Consider the following 16,539-nt stretch of genomic DNA (forward strand, 5'->3'; position numbering starts at 1 on the left):
TTTGAGGAAACTACAATCTGTATCTGAGTCTTTAAATTTGTTTAACTATGACTTGTTTTATTTTTATGTTTTCACTGCTCTCTCTTTAAGTTAAAGTTGCAGTGATTGCTGCACAAATAAAATGAAAACTGCAATGATTAGTTTAAGAGTAATTGGGAATGAGGTTATTTGCTTTAAGGTATAGTAGGCTAGTGACATTTTAACTTTCTGTAAGCACACTGGTCACTTTTTATGTGTTTAGACAAAAAAAAATAATTCAACCACAAAGGGTCTTCATGTCTGGGTGCAATATACAGTATGCTGTACTGCAGATTAAGTGTATATCATTAACTGTATCCTTAAATACAGGATTTTATAAACGTCGAAGAAACAAACCCATTAAGAAACGTGTTGAGCGTATGAGATCACTGCAGTTGTACTTAAGTCCACAAGATGGTGCGTATGTATGGCACATATTGTCTTTGCTTGTTCTGTCCAGTAGCAGGCGCTAGATGTCAGACCGTGACATATATATTGGGTAGTCGAAGAAGAACAAAAACCGTAACGCTGATGCGTAAGATGCGTAAGATGCATTGATCTATAAACAGACTTTTATTATAATTTTGTGGCCAGATGTAGGATAGCCATACGGTCTATGAGGATAACACGTTAGCTCAAGCGCCGAAACATCAATATGTCTATCGTTTTCGTGCCAAAAAGGCTACGAGGGAAAGCGAAAATTAACCAAGAAACAATACAGCAAGTAAGTCATGTTTTAATCTATCACACCGCTCACCAAGCAGTCTACTAAACTATTATAAAATTGTTAATACAGCATAAATCTAATATCTATGGATGCAATGCTAGGAGCTAGCGTAAATGCATATTTATTTTTCAAGTGGTTTGGGTTTAGAAACAAGTGTTATGGTTTGTTGAGGTTAGGAACAGGGTCGTGGCAGCACTCTGCAGAACTGCGTTGGTGGAAAATGTCTTGTTTAATCATAGAACTATAATAAAAGTCTGTTTAATACCAAAATAACGAAACGTTTGTTTTGTTTCTACATCAGCTTCTAGATGAAAACGACCAGTTAGTGAGATGTATCACAGAATATATGCAGAAGGGAAGAGCTGCAGAGTGTGTCCAGTAAGTCACAGCATTTTAAATCTATTATCGATTTAGACATGCTCATATTCTGGTGTCGTTTTTTCCAGGTATCAACAGATATTGCACAGAAACATAGTGTATTTGGGAACAATAGCTGATGCAAGTCCTGACACAGAACCATCGGATTCGTCTTCAAAGGTATAAAGAAGTGTTGTATGAAACATTTGTGTATTATGTACTGGTTTAGGGCATCATCATCTCTTTCCTTTTTCAGGCCACATCTGGTGAAGGTTCTTCTGCTACATCAACGGCAAATGGTCACCTAGATGGATCATAAATGAGTAGTTTTATTGTAATGCCATTATCAAAGTATCAATTGTAGGATTGGTTCAGGACCTCTTTGCTTTTTACAATAGGAACCACATGACACTTTGTACTGCTAATAAATTTTATTTATTTTTTTGCATTGCTGGTACACTTGTAAAGATTCAGTTGCCAGCTCAAGAACAACAAGCAACGTAAGCCAAGCAGTTCCCCTTTATATCTTTTATCAGGGCAACGTGTATTTTTTACTATGTAGAAGCTGCTAGTAAACCATTTGACACAGCTGAGAAGCCAACGGTTACAGTCCAGGGTCTGTAAAGATGTATGTGAGAAGACTGCAACAGTTGGGGATAACAGACAAAAAGCAACAAACCCTATCTTGATTGTGCAAAGCACATAACTATAAAAAAGATATATTTATGTATATACAGCAAACAATTCTCTGTAAACATGTTAACATAGTTTTCTGAAAACATGGTGTCTTCTCATAAATACAGGCAACATTGGCATCCGCAAACATCACAATAGATAACATTCTGGGTGCTTAAATTCAACCCATTGCCATATGGAAACCAAAGAAACAAGGGATCCAAAACACCCTCATCACACCAAATTGTAGTGTTTAAAATGGCATATTTGGTAACTTTTTAAGATGACAGAATAACTATATGAAAATGTGCTTTTCACATGTTGGGAGGTGGAAAAATGTATTATGAAATATGCCTACAAGAATACTAACATACAGTAATGGTATAACATGTAAGAAAATACAAAAATAAGATTAATACTGTCAACTATGCACAAAAATATTGTATTATTCAAAACATTTATGGGAGTTAGTGTTAATCTCAAACAAACTATCAATTGTAAAAACAAATGAGTTATGTGAAGTCTCCCAAAGCTTTCCTCAACTGGGGTCTATAACTTCACTGCTTATTTCTATCGCTCATTTCTCCAGCACCAGTCATTTTTGCACGCTTTGGTTGGAAAAAATATTCTGCAAGTGCTTTCAATACCAACATGGCACACAGTTACTGCTAGAATTCTGGTCAGTTGTTGAAAAAGTAGTGTATTTCTTTCAAATGACACCACTGCAGTGACAAACTATATTAATGCTGAGCCTGCTCAAAGCCTTTTTTTTTTTTAAAAAAAAGAACTAAATATTTATATTCTATCTTCAGTATTTTACAAGCTATGAAACAGTAGATGCTAGCTGTAGTCTGGGTCATCTTTGTGAGATTTGGCAGTTACAGCTATGTTGACACAGTATATTATGGGCCCAAAAAGAGTATTCCTGCCCCTCTGCAACCCACTCCAAATTTACTGTAAATTTAGCTGCAGAAGCTGCAAGTCTCCAGCTCTTGTCTGAGGAGATAGACTGGTTTGACAGTCTGTTCGACAGACAGAAACGACCATTAGCATTTCTACTGCTAAATATATTGGTACGTAAAATATGGCAGTTCAAGAAATGTTGGTGTTGAAATGGGTTTGTATGGTATGAAGCCAGCCAGTGTCTTTACAGTTTTATACTAGGCAGGTTACCATGCAGTCTTCAATCGAAGGTATGGGCTATCAAGTGCATTCCTACACATGTGGCTCACAGATGATCAGAACTCCAGGCTATGTACCAGTACTATGAACTACTAGTTTTAGTACTGGTGAAGGTAAGAAGGCCTGTGCTCATGTTTGAGGGGAAAGGATTTAAAGCCCTTGGTCATGTGTTTGTGTTGTTGCTGTTGTTGCTGTTGCTGCTGCTGCTGCTGCTGCTGCTGGGTGAAGGGAAAACCAGAGGAGATGCCCGTGGCAGAGGAGCAATCGCTGGCAGTGGACCACACTGGCGACTGAAGCATCTGCATTGAGTCACTCCACTGTGATGATGGTGGGATATTCATCTGGTACAAGGAAGAGCTGGGATTGGGCATGGTGTTAGTATGAGTGTTGGAGTGTTGCCAGGGTGCTTTTGGAGGCCAGGTTTTAGTTTTGCTGTCCTGTGAACAAAATTAAAATTTAAATAGGGTGTACACTTTGTCAGATTGGAATGTTAATTTACCTGATTATCATCCCCAATGTGGTGAAGTGGTGGTGAGGGCAGCGTGCATACTTCCGGCTCTCCACAGCTGTGTTTTCTATGGACCGATCGTTGTTTAAGTTCAGAGTGAGCAGTAGCTTAACTTTCAGTTCTAGTATTTGCATCATACCTTCTCTGCTTAACTGCAGCCACAAGATCAGGGCCAGAAAACATTGAGAACAGACTGTCCCCATTGGCTGAGGAGGTTTCATCACTGGAGCTTGCGGAATCCCCTTGATTGGTTGACCAACTGCTATTTACAGTGTCGCTGAACGAAAAATATGAAAAACGTTTATCAAGAGGTGAGAGAAGCTGTAGAGAAGAGTCATCTTCCATGTGGTAGTGAAATATTTTAATCAGTCAGGTTATTAATGGCACTGTGCAGCTCCCATTTTTACATACATACCTCTCATTGTAGTACTCCGGGTGAGACCAGGTTCTGTGTTGCTGCTCTTCAGGCATTGGCCAATTACCGCGACTGTTGCTGGGGCGACGAATGTGCTGCACTTGCCTTTTCTGCTGCATGGCCTGACTGACACCAGCCACATAACGTGCAAACTCAGGGTCAGAGCCAACTGTGCAAACAAAGAGGATAAAGGCAACTATAAGTTTTGGCACAATCAGCTGTTCTGTTTTTATGTACCTAGGGCTCACATTGTTGAGCTACAATGGTAATCTGAACACAATGGTATGCAAATTCTCTTATGTGAATAATTATATTTGGGAATTAATCATTAAGCATCAAGAGTTAGTTCGTTAGTGGTATGTGTGTGTGTGTGTGTGTATATATATATATATATATATATATAGTTATTTATTTATTTATTTCCCCGCCACCAGTAGATGGTAGATGTGAAACCTCCAAATATTTATTAATTTGAAAATTATTCATTGCTTACCTGCCGGATCAAAGGGCAGAGTGTCTCCCAAGACACCAAAAGAGCCATCACCTTGGTCCCTGTTGGGCCAAGTATTGTTACGGGGCCCTTGAGGCTTTTGGCCCAGCATCTCATTCATCACACTGTCCATATATGTACTGACCAGTCCTAAACTATACAGGTCTGAGCTGAGGTCTGGCAGTCCATGGGAGCCCCACTGCCCAATGGGTCCCAAAGGTGAGAGTCCGCCTGGGGGCCCCTGTGCAGTAGGCTGCTGTCCAGATGGGCCCAGCCACTTGCTAGCCACTCTCTGTTGGGGCAGGACCTGAGGTGGAGTGGGCTGTGGAGGATGTGGAGAAGCAGGCTGCTGCTGACTGATAGGCTGCAGGAGGTGCTGGTAGTATGGCAGTGCCTGGGGAGAGGGCTGCTGAGGGCTGGGGCCCTGCTGCTGCTGCTGAGGCACCTGCTGCTGTGTTTGACAAGGGACTGGCTGTGCTTGGGCCTGGGGCTGGGGCTGCTGCTTCTGAATAGGGGCTGGAGGGCCGCCCTGTGGCTGTGACTGGGACAGGCTCTGGGTGGGTTGGAGAGGTTGGAGACTGCTATGGGAGATGGAGTGAGATGTTGGAGGGGCTCCGCTGGGGGGCTTAAGCTCAGCTGGATTGGCAGAGGCCACAGAATTTCTCCTTTTCACTAAGGGTGAGGCCTGCTGGGATTTGCCCATATTAAATCCTGAGAGAAAGTCAATGACATCCTGCATCTCTTGGTCAGTGGGCAGATTCATTCCCTGGTCGTCAGCCGCAGATCCATTGGCTAGCTGGTTTTGTGTGGAGGCGGGGCCACAGGGCAGGCTCCCCATTGGTAGGATACTCTGTAGCCTGCCATCACTGTTGGTCAGATTCTTCTTTTCTTCAGAAGCATTGTTTGTTAGCATGCTGCGAGATGGGGTGCTAGGAATAGAATAACTCCCTCCGCTATTAGAGCTAGAAGAGACCTTTTTGGTGAATTTAGATGTCAGCTTGGATATAGTTTTCGGCAATCCACTGGAGGTCTTTGAGCTGGTACCCGGGGGCAGTTCTGTCTGGTTGCTGAAATCTGGACTCTCCCGCTGTAACTGAATCTGGATAGTAGGCAGGGCCTGCTCTCTTCAAAGAGGAATAACACATGTCATTTATCAGCTACCACACTGTATCATGCTTTTTAAATTTTAATAAGCCTAAAACATACTTTCTCTCCTTCCACCTGTTGATATCAAACACTGCAGTGTACAGAACATCTACAAGCCCAAGGGTTTTCTCTGGATCCAGACTCCTCTGAAGCAAGGACATTGTAGCTGGGTCCTCCTTTAGGCACCTGAATATATTTTATATATAAGAAAATATAATATATTTTTTTAAAAGTTCCTTTTCCTCTTTAACCTCACCCAGCCCCAATTGTGTGTACCCTGGTTAAATCAATCCGTATACATATTTCTTTTTAACACCTAAAGATTAGCCTAAAGGTATTCATACTCTGGACTCATTTTGAAATAATGTCAAGTTCTGCACTAGCGCTACATAGTGACTTCACTTACCATGTAGAGGGAACTTGCACAAACACCTTCGATCCCTCCAATGTAATCTGGGGGGCATAGGATTCTTTATTTTCTATCTGGGCTGTGTCAACAACCACCTGTGAGATTACACAAATTCACAAATACATATGAGGCCACATGGCAAAAAATAATAATAGTAACATGATTTTAGAATCATATCCAGCAACCACAAAAAATAAGAAACTAATCCTAAAACTGCAGCTAGTTCGATGTCAACAGTGAGCAAATGAGAAAATTTATATCATGAAATGCAGGAAGTTACACCATTGTTTAACAGGTGTCTAATAGGAAAATGTGCTGGCAGTGGGGTTTGTGGCAACAATCTGACATGAGTGTATGTTTTTACTTTGATTTAAGCAGGAGTTGTCTCCTCAATACACCATAGACTTCACTAACCATAGGGTAAGCAGCCAAATAAAAATTGCATTCAAAATGGTAGAATCAGGAGTAAAAACATGGATGTTGCTGAATGCGTCATATAAATTCAATTCTATATATCCCCCCAAAAGACTAACAAAAAATGAAAGAACTCACCAGACCAGCCTGGGCAAAGAGCAGCTGGACAGCCGTCTTACATGCTCCTCTCCAGCTGGAAGGGCAGACCTGGTTAAGAACTTCTGTGACAGGAGACTCATTCGGGGTAACTCCATTTTGGCCCAACACATCCTTTAGGAGCTGCAGCATTGTGTGCTAAAAAAATAAAGAATTCCAAAAACAAATGTACTCCTCAGCCAGTACTCTGTGATAGAAGTAATGCTTTCCTGTAGGAAGGTAACAATATGTCTTGCCAACAGTGGTGCTCAACCTGTGTGTCTCTAATGCTACATAGCACGTACCATTTTAAGTTTAAGGTTTTCTGCTGCTGACTCATTAAAAGAAACTCCTTTGAGAAAATGCGAGCCGATTTGCACCGGGATTGTTGGGAGCTCACACTGGATTGGCTGAGAGGTGGTCTGCATCCTGCCAGCCTGCTGGGCTTCTGCATCACTGCAACAGCCCTGTTCACAAAGGTCAAAATAAAACTAGGTAAGAATCAGGATAAATTTAGTTTTTTCTAATGAATAAATCATGCTACCTAAGCTCATGACAAATGTTAAAGGTGCACTGTGTAACTTTTATGGTGGAGGGTCCAGCAAAAGCTTCTCTCCATGGTTTGTCTAGGATGTTTCACAGTATGGCATTAAATCTTTCTATCTTCACACAGGCCACGTTACAGGTCAGATCTGTGGAGAAGCGACCCCACTCAAAATTAAATTTTTTCTAGTTTTTTTTGCTATAAAATCATCTCTAATTAAATAAACATAAGGTCGAACTGTTTAATGTCATACTATCTAACATTCCAGGCAGAGCAATGACATATCCATAGAAACAAGCAGGTGACGGACCCTCAACCAAAAAGTTACAGAGGGCACCTTTAAGCCGCTCAACACCAATTGAAGCTTTTTGCATCAAAACACATTTGTTAGTTAACCTTATAACCAGTATGCTTACATTCTTTTCATTAGCCTATTAGCTGCAGCCCATAAAGAAAGGAAGAATTGAATTTTTGAAATGGGAATTTGATGGAAATTTGAGAATTCTGAGGCTAGTTGGGCCTAAACCATAGACTGTACAGTCTATGTCCAAAACAAAATATGCAATTAAGTAAATAGGAATTACAATTTTCTTTGAAAATGTGGGTTTGACCATAGACCGTATATATATGAATGGACATAGCTAACACGCTAGCAGCCACGTTCCAAATAGGAAGTGTGCCAAGGGGCTCTTCTGGCTCCTTCTGTCCCTGGCTCCAATTCACTTACACTGGGATCTTGTCGCCCCTCTCTCTGCAACTGCTGCAGTGAGCCTCGTCATTTTGGTCTTAAAATGTTCGTATTAACCCGCTCTACATGATCCTGAATTTTTCATTTCACTATTTTGTCTCTAATACAAGACATGAACATAAATAACGGACAAATCAGGTGCCTTCATTCCCCAAGGTCGCTCCCGCTAGTGTTAGCAGCAGGTTTGAATGACAGCTAATGCATTTCATTGCTAAGTAAGCCCCCTTCCCACTTTCCGGTGAGAAGGGCAGGCACATTTAATGACCTCAATCATGACTGGCTCTTGTGGGTGCTATGATAATCGCGGTCAGATTTCTGAATATGGACACTGGCTCCAAATTCGCTCCTGTAACCATTAGCATTGGGAGGTTTATTTGAGTGGCGCTGAACGTTGTGGGTGACGTCACATTCACTTAGTCCACTTCTTTTATACAGTCTATGGGTTTTACAGAAAAAACTTAACACAAGACCACAAAAGGCAATGTAATGTATTCCAATGGCCCACATTCACAAAACATGCATTAAAAAAAAATCCATGTTCATAAATAATATTTAAATTAGACCTGTATTAGTGTGGTTTCAATTATTTTGGCCCCATTTCTTTAATGGTACAGTGGTTAAACTTGGCTTGGACCTGGTCATCAAATAGTACTATCAAATAAATTTCAACTTATCCTTGTATTGGTTCAGGCTTTATATTTAGTATATATTTAGTATATATATATATAGTATATATATATATATATATATATATATATATATATATATATATATATATATGCGTTAACTAATAAAGTCATTAACACCGACAATTATTTTTTAACGCCGTTAACGCAGTTTTTATTGTTTATTTATTTATTTTATTGTAAACGTCTGTTTCTCACTGGCATTTATTTTGAAAAAGTCCACCGCGAGCGTTTCTTTAAGTTTGACGTCTTTTCTTGACACTTTTTTCTGACCACGTGAGATGCAACGTGCCCAAGCCTCCGCGAGCCGCTGGCCCGGTCGTGGGTTCGGCAGCAGGCTCCGGCTCCGGCCGCGGGCTCTCGTCGCGGGCTCCGGGTTCGGCCGCGGGCTCTGGTCGTGGGCTCCGGCTCCGGCCGCGGGTTCGGCCGCGGGCTCCGGCCGCGAGTTCGGCCGCGGGCGTTGGTCGCGGGCTCCGGCTCCGGCCGCGGACTCAGCCGCGGGTACCGGCTCTGAGCTGAGCTTATTTCTTTAGTTCAGTGCTGGAGTAACTGATTTACCCAGATACCATTGGAAGAAAAAATGTGATTGGTCCATTTCCATTCCATTATATTAACCCTTTGTTTCCTAAGAAATATCAGTCCAAGTTTATAACACTGATCTAAAAATTATTACTAGTGTAGTGTTCATTACTCACAGCATAAAAAAATATTCAATAAATATATTAGTAGTACAAACGTCCATTCAATATTTTTTCTTGAGCCTTCCCTGAATACCTTGAAGGCTCAGAGGGTTCCCCTGTGAAAGAAATGCTGTTTGCCCAACAAATGTGTGGCTCTTTCATTTACATTTCCGCTATACTCTACTTTTTAATTCATTAATTGGTTTTGCGTATAACATGTGATTAATCGTGATTAATCGCTCAAACTCATGCGATTAATCACTATTACATTTTTTTATTTTTGCCCAGCCCTAATATATATATATATATATATATATATATATATATATATATATATCCTTATACAAAATGATCATACCTGTAAGGCAGTCTCTATGGACTTGGGGCTGAGGTGAAAGCCGGCCTTCAAAGCATACTCACTATGCCCCAGGCTTTCTAGTGCTGCTTTGTATGCCTGGAATTAAATGCCAAACCAACAAACTTTACAACAAATAGTGATGAGAAAAGTTGGTCTTATTGGATTTTTGTGTACCTGTAAAGCATTATCAATCTTCATGTTGAGCTCCTTCAGCTGATGCTCAGGAATAGTGGTGGTGTTTGAGCAGAAGAGTTGCTGAACCTGGATGCCTGCCAGACAGCCATCTCGGCCTCTTTCTCTTAGCCTTGCTGTTGCCTAAGAACAGTCCAATAAGTTCATGAAATACCATTGTAATGCATCAATAATGTAACAGGAAGAACATGCCAATAAAAAACACCCCAACACAAGTCTCTGCAAACTTAGTCACTAACAACCTGTAATATTTTTATCTCAAATTCTTGTCAGCACAAAACTGTAAACAACATGTTATAATACATTTCACAAGTCCAATGTGATTGATGACCACTGACCAATGCTTTAGCTGAACTTTCACAGGTATCAACACAGCAATAGAAAAAAAGAGGTTATAAACATTATCTCAAACTTGAGAAGGAAATGAGATTTCCTCCAATGTACACCGTAGAGCATTTGCTGAACAGTTTTCCAGTGTAGGCATGCTATACACATAGTCTAATGAGAAAACCAAGATCCTGTGGCACCCATTGTCACCACAACATACCTCAGTTGCTCCTCTCCATGAGCGAGAGGCTTCATCTAGCTCTGTAAGGGGTGCATGCTCAGAGCTTTGGGAGCGGATATTGGCACAACGCTCTTGGGCCTGAGCCAGAGCTTCTGCCAAACATGACTGGGTCACAGGCTGCACCTTCTGCAATGCCTGGGACAGGAACTGGAAATGGACCTGCATCACCGTGAGGAAGCACCTCCCCAACACCTACAAAACAAATAGAAAAACACTTGTGCTTACAAACACAATAGAAGCCACAAAGCATAACAACTTTGTAAGGCTGACTAAATCATTTAACTCATCTTAAATGTTTGGCAGTATCAATATAGCTATCTATCCATCCATAACAGACATACTATATGTAATTAAAATTTTGTGTTTTTTTAATAAATCTTTCTTTTCAGAAGAACAGACTTCTGAGTACAGAAACTGGACACCACATAGTCCACTATTGGCAATGGGTGCTTTTTCAGGTACCAGCTGAAAATATCTTCAGAGGGTAGCTATGTTGTTACACCACAAGTATTTGCTATTTGGGTGAGATGACAACAGGGAATACAAACTAAAGCACATGGCACTGAGTGGGCTAGTAATATGTAGAGATTGACTGGCTGATATATGGACTTTTTAGCGCTTTGGCTATCGGCCTTAAATCTAACAGCACAAGTTGATATTTTGTTTTGGTCAGTTTGCTGGCTAGAACATACACAAGTTATTTAAGACTTTAATATGAAGAGATAACTGCACTAAACATGACTATACTGCTTTCTTAAAGATTTATAGTTAAAAAAAAAAAAAAACGTTGTAGGTGAGTTTACAGTACATTTAAAATTACATAATTTGAGGAAAATATATAACTATATAAACAACCCAAAAATATACAATACATAAGTAACACATAATGTAATATATAAAACATAATCTTCGTAAACATGTGAATGAAGAATATGTAAATAGAAGAAACTGATCCACTGACAATACCACAGGTATTTTGATACACGGAACAATAGCTGTGGCAAGAGACAGGTGCCTTTTCTAAGCAAGGCTGTGTTCAGGTTGATAAATGCTGGACTGGTGATTTGGACTGGCTGGATTTTAAAAATGTGGAAGGTGACTTGAATATGTGTGTGTTGTTTTTTCCCATTTTTTAAAAAAGAAGCAGAGCCAAACTAAAATTAAAATCTTCTCCAAAACTAACAAATTTATTAGATGGTTAATCAGTAGATTAGTGTTTCTTTAAAATAACTAAAATGTATTTATTTGTATAATTATTTGATTTATTATAATAAAATTGCCAGATGACACTAGCTTTACCAGACCAAAGCATTTAATTCTTCAGGGATTAAACACTTTATGACCTGGATTTAGGCCACAAGTGCATCCAGTTACTTCTGGGTTTGTAACTACCATAATTGCCATAAAATAATTTAAGAGAATATTCAACTGTATAACTAATAGCCCAGCCCAGAGAATCCAACCAACACTGGTTCAAAAGTGCTTCCTGTTATGGTTTAAGCCACATTCATTGCATTCCTACTCATGACACATCACAGCTATTGTCCACTCTCACAATTACACTGTGGGGGATTTAAGAGACAGTGGCATAAATGTACCCATTTCATTAATAACTACATTGTATTATTAAACAATTATTCAGTTTATAGACTTATAGCATGTGCTTAATCACAAGTCAAGCCTGTCTGATATCAGTATTAAATATTATGCATTATATCAGATTGAGAGCAGTGAAAAGATTGCATGGTATGCAGAGTGACTTTCTATCTCACATCCTGAGTGTTTTTCACACTTAGCGCTTAGATCCTGACACAGGCTTAACACTGGGTGTGAGAATGCCACTGGAGCAGGGAAACTCATGAAACCAGGCGGCTGACAGCACACCTATTAGCATCTTAGCATTTGGAAAAGCATACGTCATGAGTCAGTGGATACCATAAAGCCATGTGAGACAACAATGATTTGGGATGTGGTCTGATTCAGCAGATTAAAAGTGAGCCAAAAGCCTTAGAAGTAAAATATTTACACAGCACAAAGTCAAGTATTACTAAGTACTAATAACAGGTCAAACCAGCCACAGTCAACAGTGAGTGACAGTGAAGCGACTTTGTGCACAGTTCAACACAGACTCATATTCTCAGCACAAACTCACCTCAACATCCTGCAAGCTGAAGTCATTCTGGTCTTTGAAATTGGCAGCCCCAGCGCTCAGCTCCATAAGCATTTTGGCGATCTCTGGTTTTATTGCAGCAGTCAGCCTGCTGGCCGCCTCCATGACGTGTTCCTGCACGTCCTTCAGTTGCATAGCTGCTTTGGAATAATGAGAGTTCCTGAACACACTGCTAAACAGGTCTGTGAGAAAGGCGCTGGCCCGGCAGAACACGTTAAGAGCATCCAAGTATTTGGAGATGCCTTGTTGAATATCAGCAACAGCAGTAGTGGCACCAGAAGCAGGCGGGTGTACGCTGCCACTCACCGCCCCTGTTCCCATTGAAGAAGCCGAGCATGTGGAGGCGAGGGAGGCGCTCAGGGTTCGGCTCAGTTCAGGCATCTGGTACTGCTGGTGCTGCTGCACTTTCTGCTTGGACCCGCCGAGCAAAAAGCGACGCTTGTAGTCCATTTTATTTTCCTGCGCACTACAACAATACATAAGTGGTGCACCAGCACCGGAAGCTCCTGTTTTTAGTCTTTGATGCAAATAATTCTATCCTTCACAAAAACTCAATCAAATTGTCCTGAACCTGTTCAAGTTTTGTAAAAACAAATCTAGGGGACTCCACCTGCCAGAGGCACATCTCAGAAGTGTGTGAGAGGAGTCAGTCAAAATGCTCACCTGCAGCACTGCTGCAGATGCTTCGGGCCCAGTTTAAAAACCAGCAAAGTCTCCAACAGAAGAATCATAGTAATGGAGCCAAGGATGACCCCTCCTTATTGAATGGTAAAAGGTGACAGTACAGCCACAACTTTTAAAGTGCATTACTACTTCTTCAGAAGAGGGGTGAGGGCTCCTTCATAGAGTAGAATATTTACATCTTAAGTATATGAAATATAATCACTTGCTCTAAGAGCAGTAGTTCATTTTAATCAATGGAAGAAATCATGAAATTGTGGAAAGTATATGCTGGAACTAGATAGACAGGAGGTCTTCTCATGCGCCCGTTGGTAGTGTTACTGTGGAGCCAAATGGTAGACAGATCCAGTCTGTCTTTACGCCTCTTCAGAGCAGGGCATGGGACGATGGCTCAGTCCGTTCTAAACTTCTGGAGCACTTGGTCTCTCCTGTCAGCTGGCTGAGGTAGATATCAGTCACTGCGGAAACAAGTGTGCTTCCAGATCTCACTATGGGCTGCGGAAGCAGACTGAATGACGAAAGCACAAATGTATCTGTAAGGCCTCTTGGTCATTTCCTATGGAAAAAAGGGCAGAAACAGAAAAGAACACATTCAGTATTTTTGAACAAACAGTAGCTTCCCAACTTTTCACAGAGAGCTGTGTCCCTTCTGAATTTCTGGCACGTATGTGTGTGTGTCTTTCCATCAGCTAATTTGTATTTATTTTGTTTAAAGTTGTCCATGTTGAAGAGTAGTGGACATCTTGCCTGGCAATTCAGAAAGATATCTCTGTATTTTTATATAGATGGATATCAGTCTGGTCCCCGCAGCCTCCATTGTGTCTCAAGATAGAATCACAACATGTTCGTGCAATCAGATTTGTTTATTCCAATGACACAGGTTAAAAGAAGGAGCTCATTGGGCTCTCATTTACCAACAAAATGATGTTTCTCGCATGTTTTTCAGTCCCCAGTGATATTTCTTTTTACTATCATATTTGCTTCTTATTATCATATTGCTTTAGATGGTGCCCTACATTGGTAATTTGAGGAAGCTGTCATTATATTTTCAGTACAATGGGTATAAAACTGCAATGACAGGTTATAAAGCTGCAGTTTGAATAAAATCAAGGTGGTCAATCTGGAGGCCTATGGATTTATTTTATTATTTTATTTTCATACCTCACTGGCTGTCTGAAAAGCACACACTTTTCAGCATGAGGACATTGTTAGAGAACAGACTAATCTGTTGGTCTTCATGCTGTGGGAGTCATTCAGTATCTTCATTCAATACCAGAGCAATATAAGAAATGCATTTCTCCTGTTGGCTTTTGATTATTTATTATTATATTTTAATTCATCATGTAAAAAATTCAATTTGGAAACATCACATCAACAGTGGCTAACTTGTGCACTCTATGGATTACAGAGATTCAAAGACATACAAATGAAGAGCTGGAGTGACTCAAAAAGGCTGACCGTGTCATCTCTGTGGTTTTGTTTTGAGAGGATAAAATAGGATATTATTGTGGATTGGCTATGGCAGGGGTTTATCAAATTGGGTGAATGTGAGCCTCCCCTTAGAGTAAGTAAAGACAGCCAACCGCCCTGCTCACTTTCTCCACACACAGTCCTTAATATATTTAATATATTTTTTGAATAAACCAGGTCTAAACCAGGTCTAAACCAGGTCTAAACCAGGTCTAAACCAGGTCTAAACCAGACTATTCTTGGACTTGAGAGAGAGTGTGAGAGAGTGAGAGAGTGAGAGAGTGAGAGAGTGAGAGAGTGAGAACCCCAAGTCGGTGGAGCAGGGTTTCCACATAGCACAATTGGGCGACGGGTGCGCTGAGCCCCGTGCCGGTCCTTTTGTCCATGGTCACTTGATGGTCTACGTGGGCATACCTCCACTCAGTCCTGGTTCAGTTCTGGTTTAGTCCGCATGAGTCGCGCCTCCTCAGTGGCTCTTTAGTGCCTCCCAGGGGAGACGGGCCTCACCTATTGAAAACCACTGGACTATGGCAATACAAAACAAACTTAATTTTTCATGTGAAAATCTCTCACTTCTCTCCTTCACTGGAGTTTTCCTCAAAGTGTCTGAAGTACCCTGGAACAGTTATCCAATTGCTTGTTTCCTGTGAATGTTGGTTAACCTGCTTATCTGTTATTGATAAAGACCATTTGATTGTTTGATTTTCTAACTTCACTGCTGTTGTTATTTTGTGATGTACAAAAATATATTGAACAGAATGTCTAATTCCAGTATTAGAAGTCTCAAGAGATTTGCCCAAGTGAGGTCGACAAGGCATCAAATATTAACAAGGGAACTCCATTGGCTGCCAGCCTCCAGTATTAGAGATTGCACCCAAACAAATGCATGTGATGCAGAGTCCTCCCCACGGAAGGACTGGCCTTTTGCCAGCTTCCTCTGTTCCTCCTCCAACACGGAGCTTAGTGCTAATGTTAGCTCTGCTTCCTCACTCACCGCACATGTCAGCTGCTCTGATTCAACAAGATGGAGCTTAGGTTTCCTGGAGCAAGCTCCCTGTCGCCAGTAACAAAAACTGACGGACTATGCCCTTGTGTAGTAAATCACACAGCCATGTGTGATGTATCTCTCTGTGCACATGGACAACTCTGGCAAGTGGCAACATGACCAGAAAAGTCTTTATAAGAATATTCACACCAAAACAGAATTATGGCACATATCAGAAATGTGCTTATACATGCCTATCAGGGTTAAGTTGAGTCAAGTATGGCACAATATGAAAATGAATGTAAAGTTTAACAAAAATGAGCAAAAATATAACCTAATGCTAGGACACAGTATATCACAATCAAATCAAGTGGAGTACTGTGCAGTACGTATAGAGCGATGTGGACCATGTGGAGCTGGACTCAAGCTATGAATAAGATTCTCACTTTATAAACTCATGCATCATGGATATGTACTCACTTTGGATTTACTGTTTTGGATGGAGGAGGAGTCACTTGGACAAGACAAACAGGTGAGTGAAGCCATTTATACACAGAGAAGTACTATGTTTTCCTTCAATTGAACGCATTGTATATCCATGCGTTAACAGCAGGCCGTTGATAAAACATAACGTAAATTTCTCACTTCCAGTGCAATCATGCAGTCAGAGCCCAGCCACAGGCCCAGGCTATATTTGATCGATCTATAGGTGTATTTGCTCCTCCACTCCTCCCTCTCAAGTCCAAATAAGGAATCTTCTCAAATCTGCACATTTGCTTTTTAGTTTAGCTCTTAAACATATGAATTTGCATCATATATTAGTTGCACAGATGAAAATCATTGAAATTCTTACAATAGATCGATAGCTCTATAGTTGTATGGTTTATTTTGCTGTCCTGCGCATATGGCACAAAATGAAGCAAGTCGTTCATATTTTCAAATGCATTAGTCGTGTTTTAAAATTAAAGTACAGTGTTAGCT

At 40.7% G+C, this 16,539-nt stretch overlaps 2 protein-coding genes across 2 annotated transcripts; one reads left to right on the plus strand and one right to left on the minus strand.

The window, feature by feature from the left end:
- Positions 1-495: 495 nt before the first annotated feature.
- On the plus strand, positions 496-1,550 carry ss18l2 (ss18, like 2). Its single transcript, XM_020941351.2, has 4 exons — positions 496-742; positions 1,047-1,123; positions 1,192-1,282; positions 1,359-1,550. Exons 1-4 carry the CDS (start codon positions 674-676, stop codon positions 1,419-1,421), a joined length of 300 nt encoding a protein of 99 aa, XP_020797010.1. The 5' UTR covers positions 496-673; the 3' UTR covers positions 1,422-1,550.
- garre1 (granule associated Rac and RHOG effector 1) lies at positions 1,515-13,654 on the minus strand. The gene is made up of 13 exons (XM_055154791.1): positions 12,405-13,654; positions 10,232-10,444; positions 9,667-9,807; positions 9,493-9,588; positions 6,782-6,943; positions 6,480-6,635; positions 5,925-6,022; positions 5,579-5,704; positions 4,376-5,496; positions 3,883-4,051; positions 3,607-3,744; positions 3,459-3,534; positions 1,515-3,396 (listed from the first exon to the last, which is right to left on the minus strand). Exons 1-13 carry the CDS (start codon positions 12,900-12,902, stop codon positions 3,058-3,060), a joined length of 3,333 nt encoding a protein of 1,110 aa, XP_055010766.1. The 5' UTR covers positions 12,903-13,654; the 3' UTR covers positions 1,515-3,057.
- Between the last annotated feature and the right edge of the window lie 2,885 nt (positions 13,655-16,539).

Source organism: Boleophthalmus pectinirostris, unplaced genomic scaffold (assembly GCF_026225935.1).
Source record: "Boleophthalmus pectinirostris isolate CB_2022bp ecotype Guang Dong unplaced genomic scaffold, ASM2622593v1 HiC_scaffold_19, whole genome shotgun sequence".
Classification (NCBI taxonomy): Eukaryota; Metazoa; Chordata; class Actinopteri; order Gobiiformes; family Gobiidae; genus Boleophthalmus; species Boleophthalmus pectinirostris.

Bases quoted from the DNA above. Each gene is read 5' to 3' on its own strand.
- garre1 (XM_055154791.1), bottom strand. From the start codon at position 12,902: ATGTATTGTTGTAGTGCGCAGGAAAATAAAATGGACTACAAGCGTCGC. The intron at 5,705-5,924 runs GTAAGTGAAGTC...AAATATATTCAG, and splicing joins GTGCAAGTTCCCTCTACATG to GTGCCTAAAGGAGGACCCAG. The intron at 3,745-3,882 runs GTATGTATGTAA...TTTTTCGTTCAG, and splicing joins CCGGAGTACTACAATGAGAG to CGACACTGTAAATAGCAGTT.
- ss18l2 (XM_020941351.2), top strand. From the start codon at position 674: ATGTCTATCGTTTTCGTGCCAAAAAGGCTACGAGGGAAAGCGAAAATT. The intron at 1,124-1,191 runs GTAAGTCACAGC...CGTTTTTTCCAG, and splicing joins AGAGCTGCAGAGTGTGTCCA to GTATCAACAGATATTGCACA. The intron at 1,283-1,358 runs GTATAAAGAAGT...TTCCTTTTTCAG, and splicing joins CATCGGATTCGTCTTCAAAG to GCCACATCTGGTGAAGGTTC.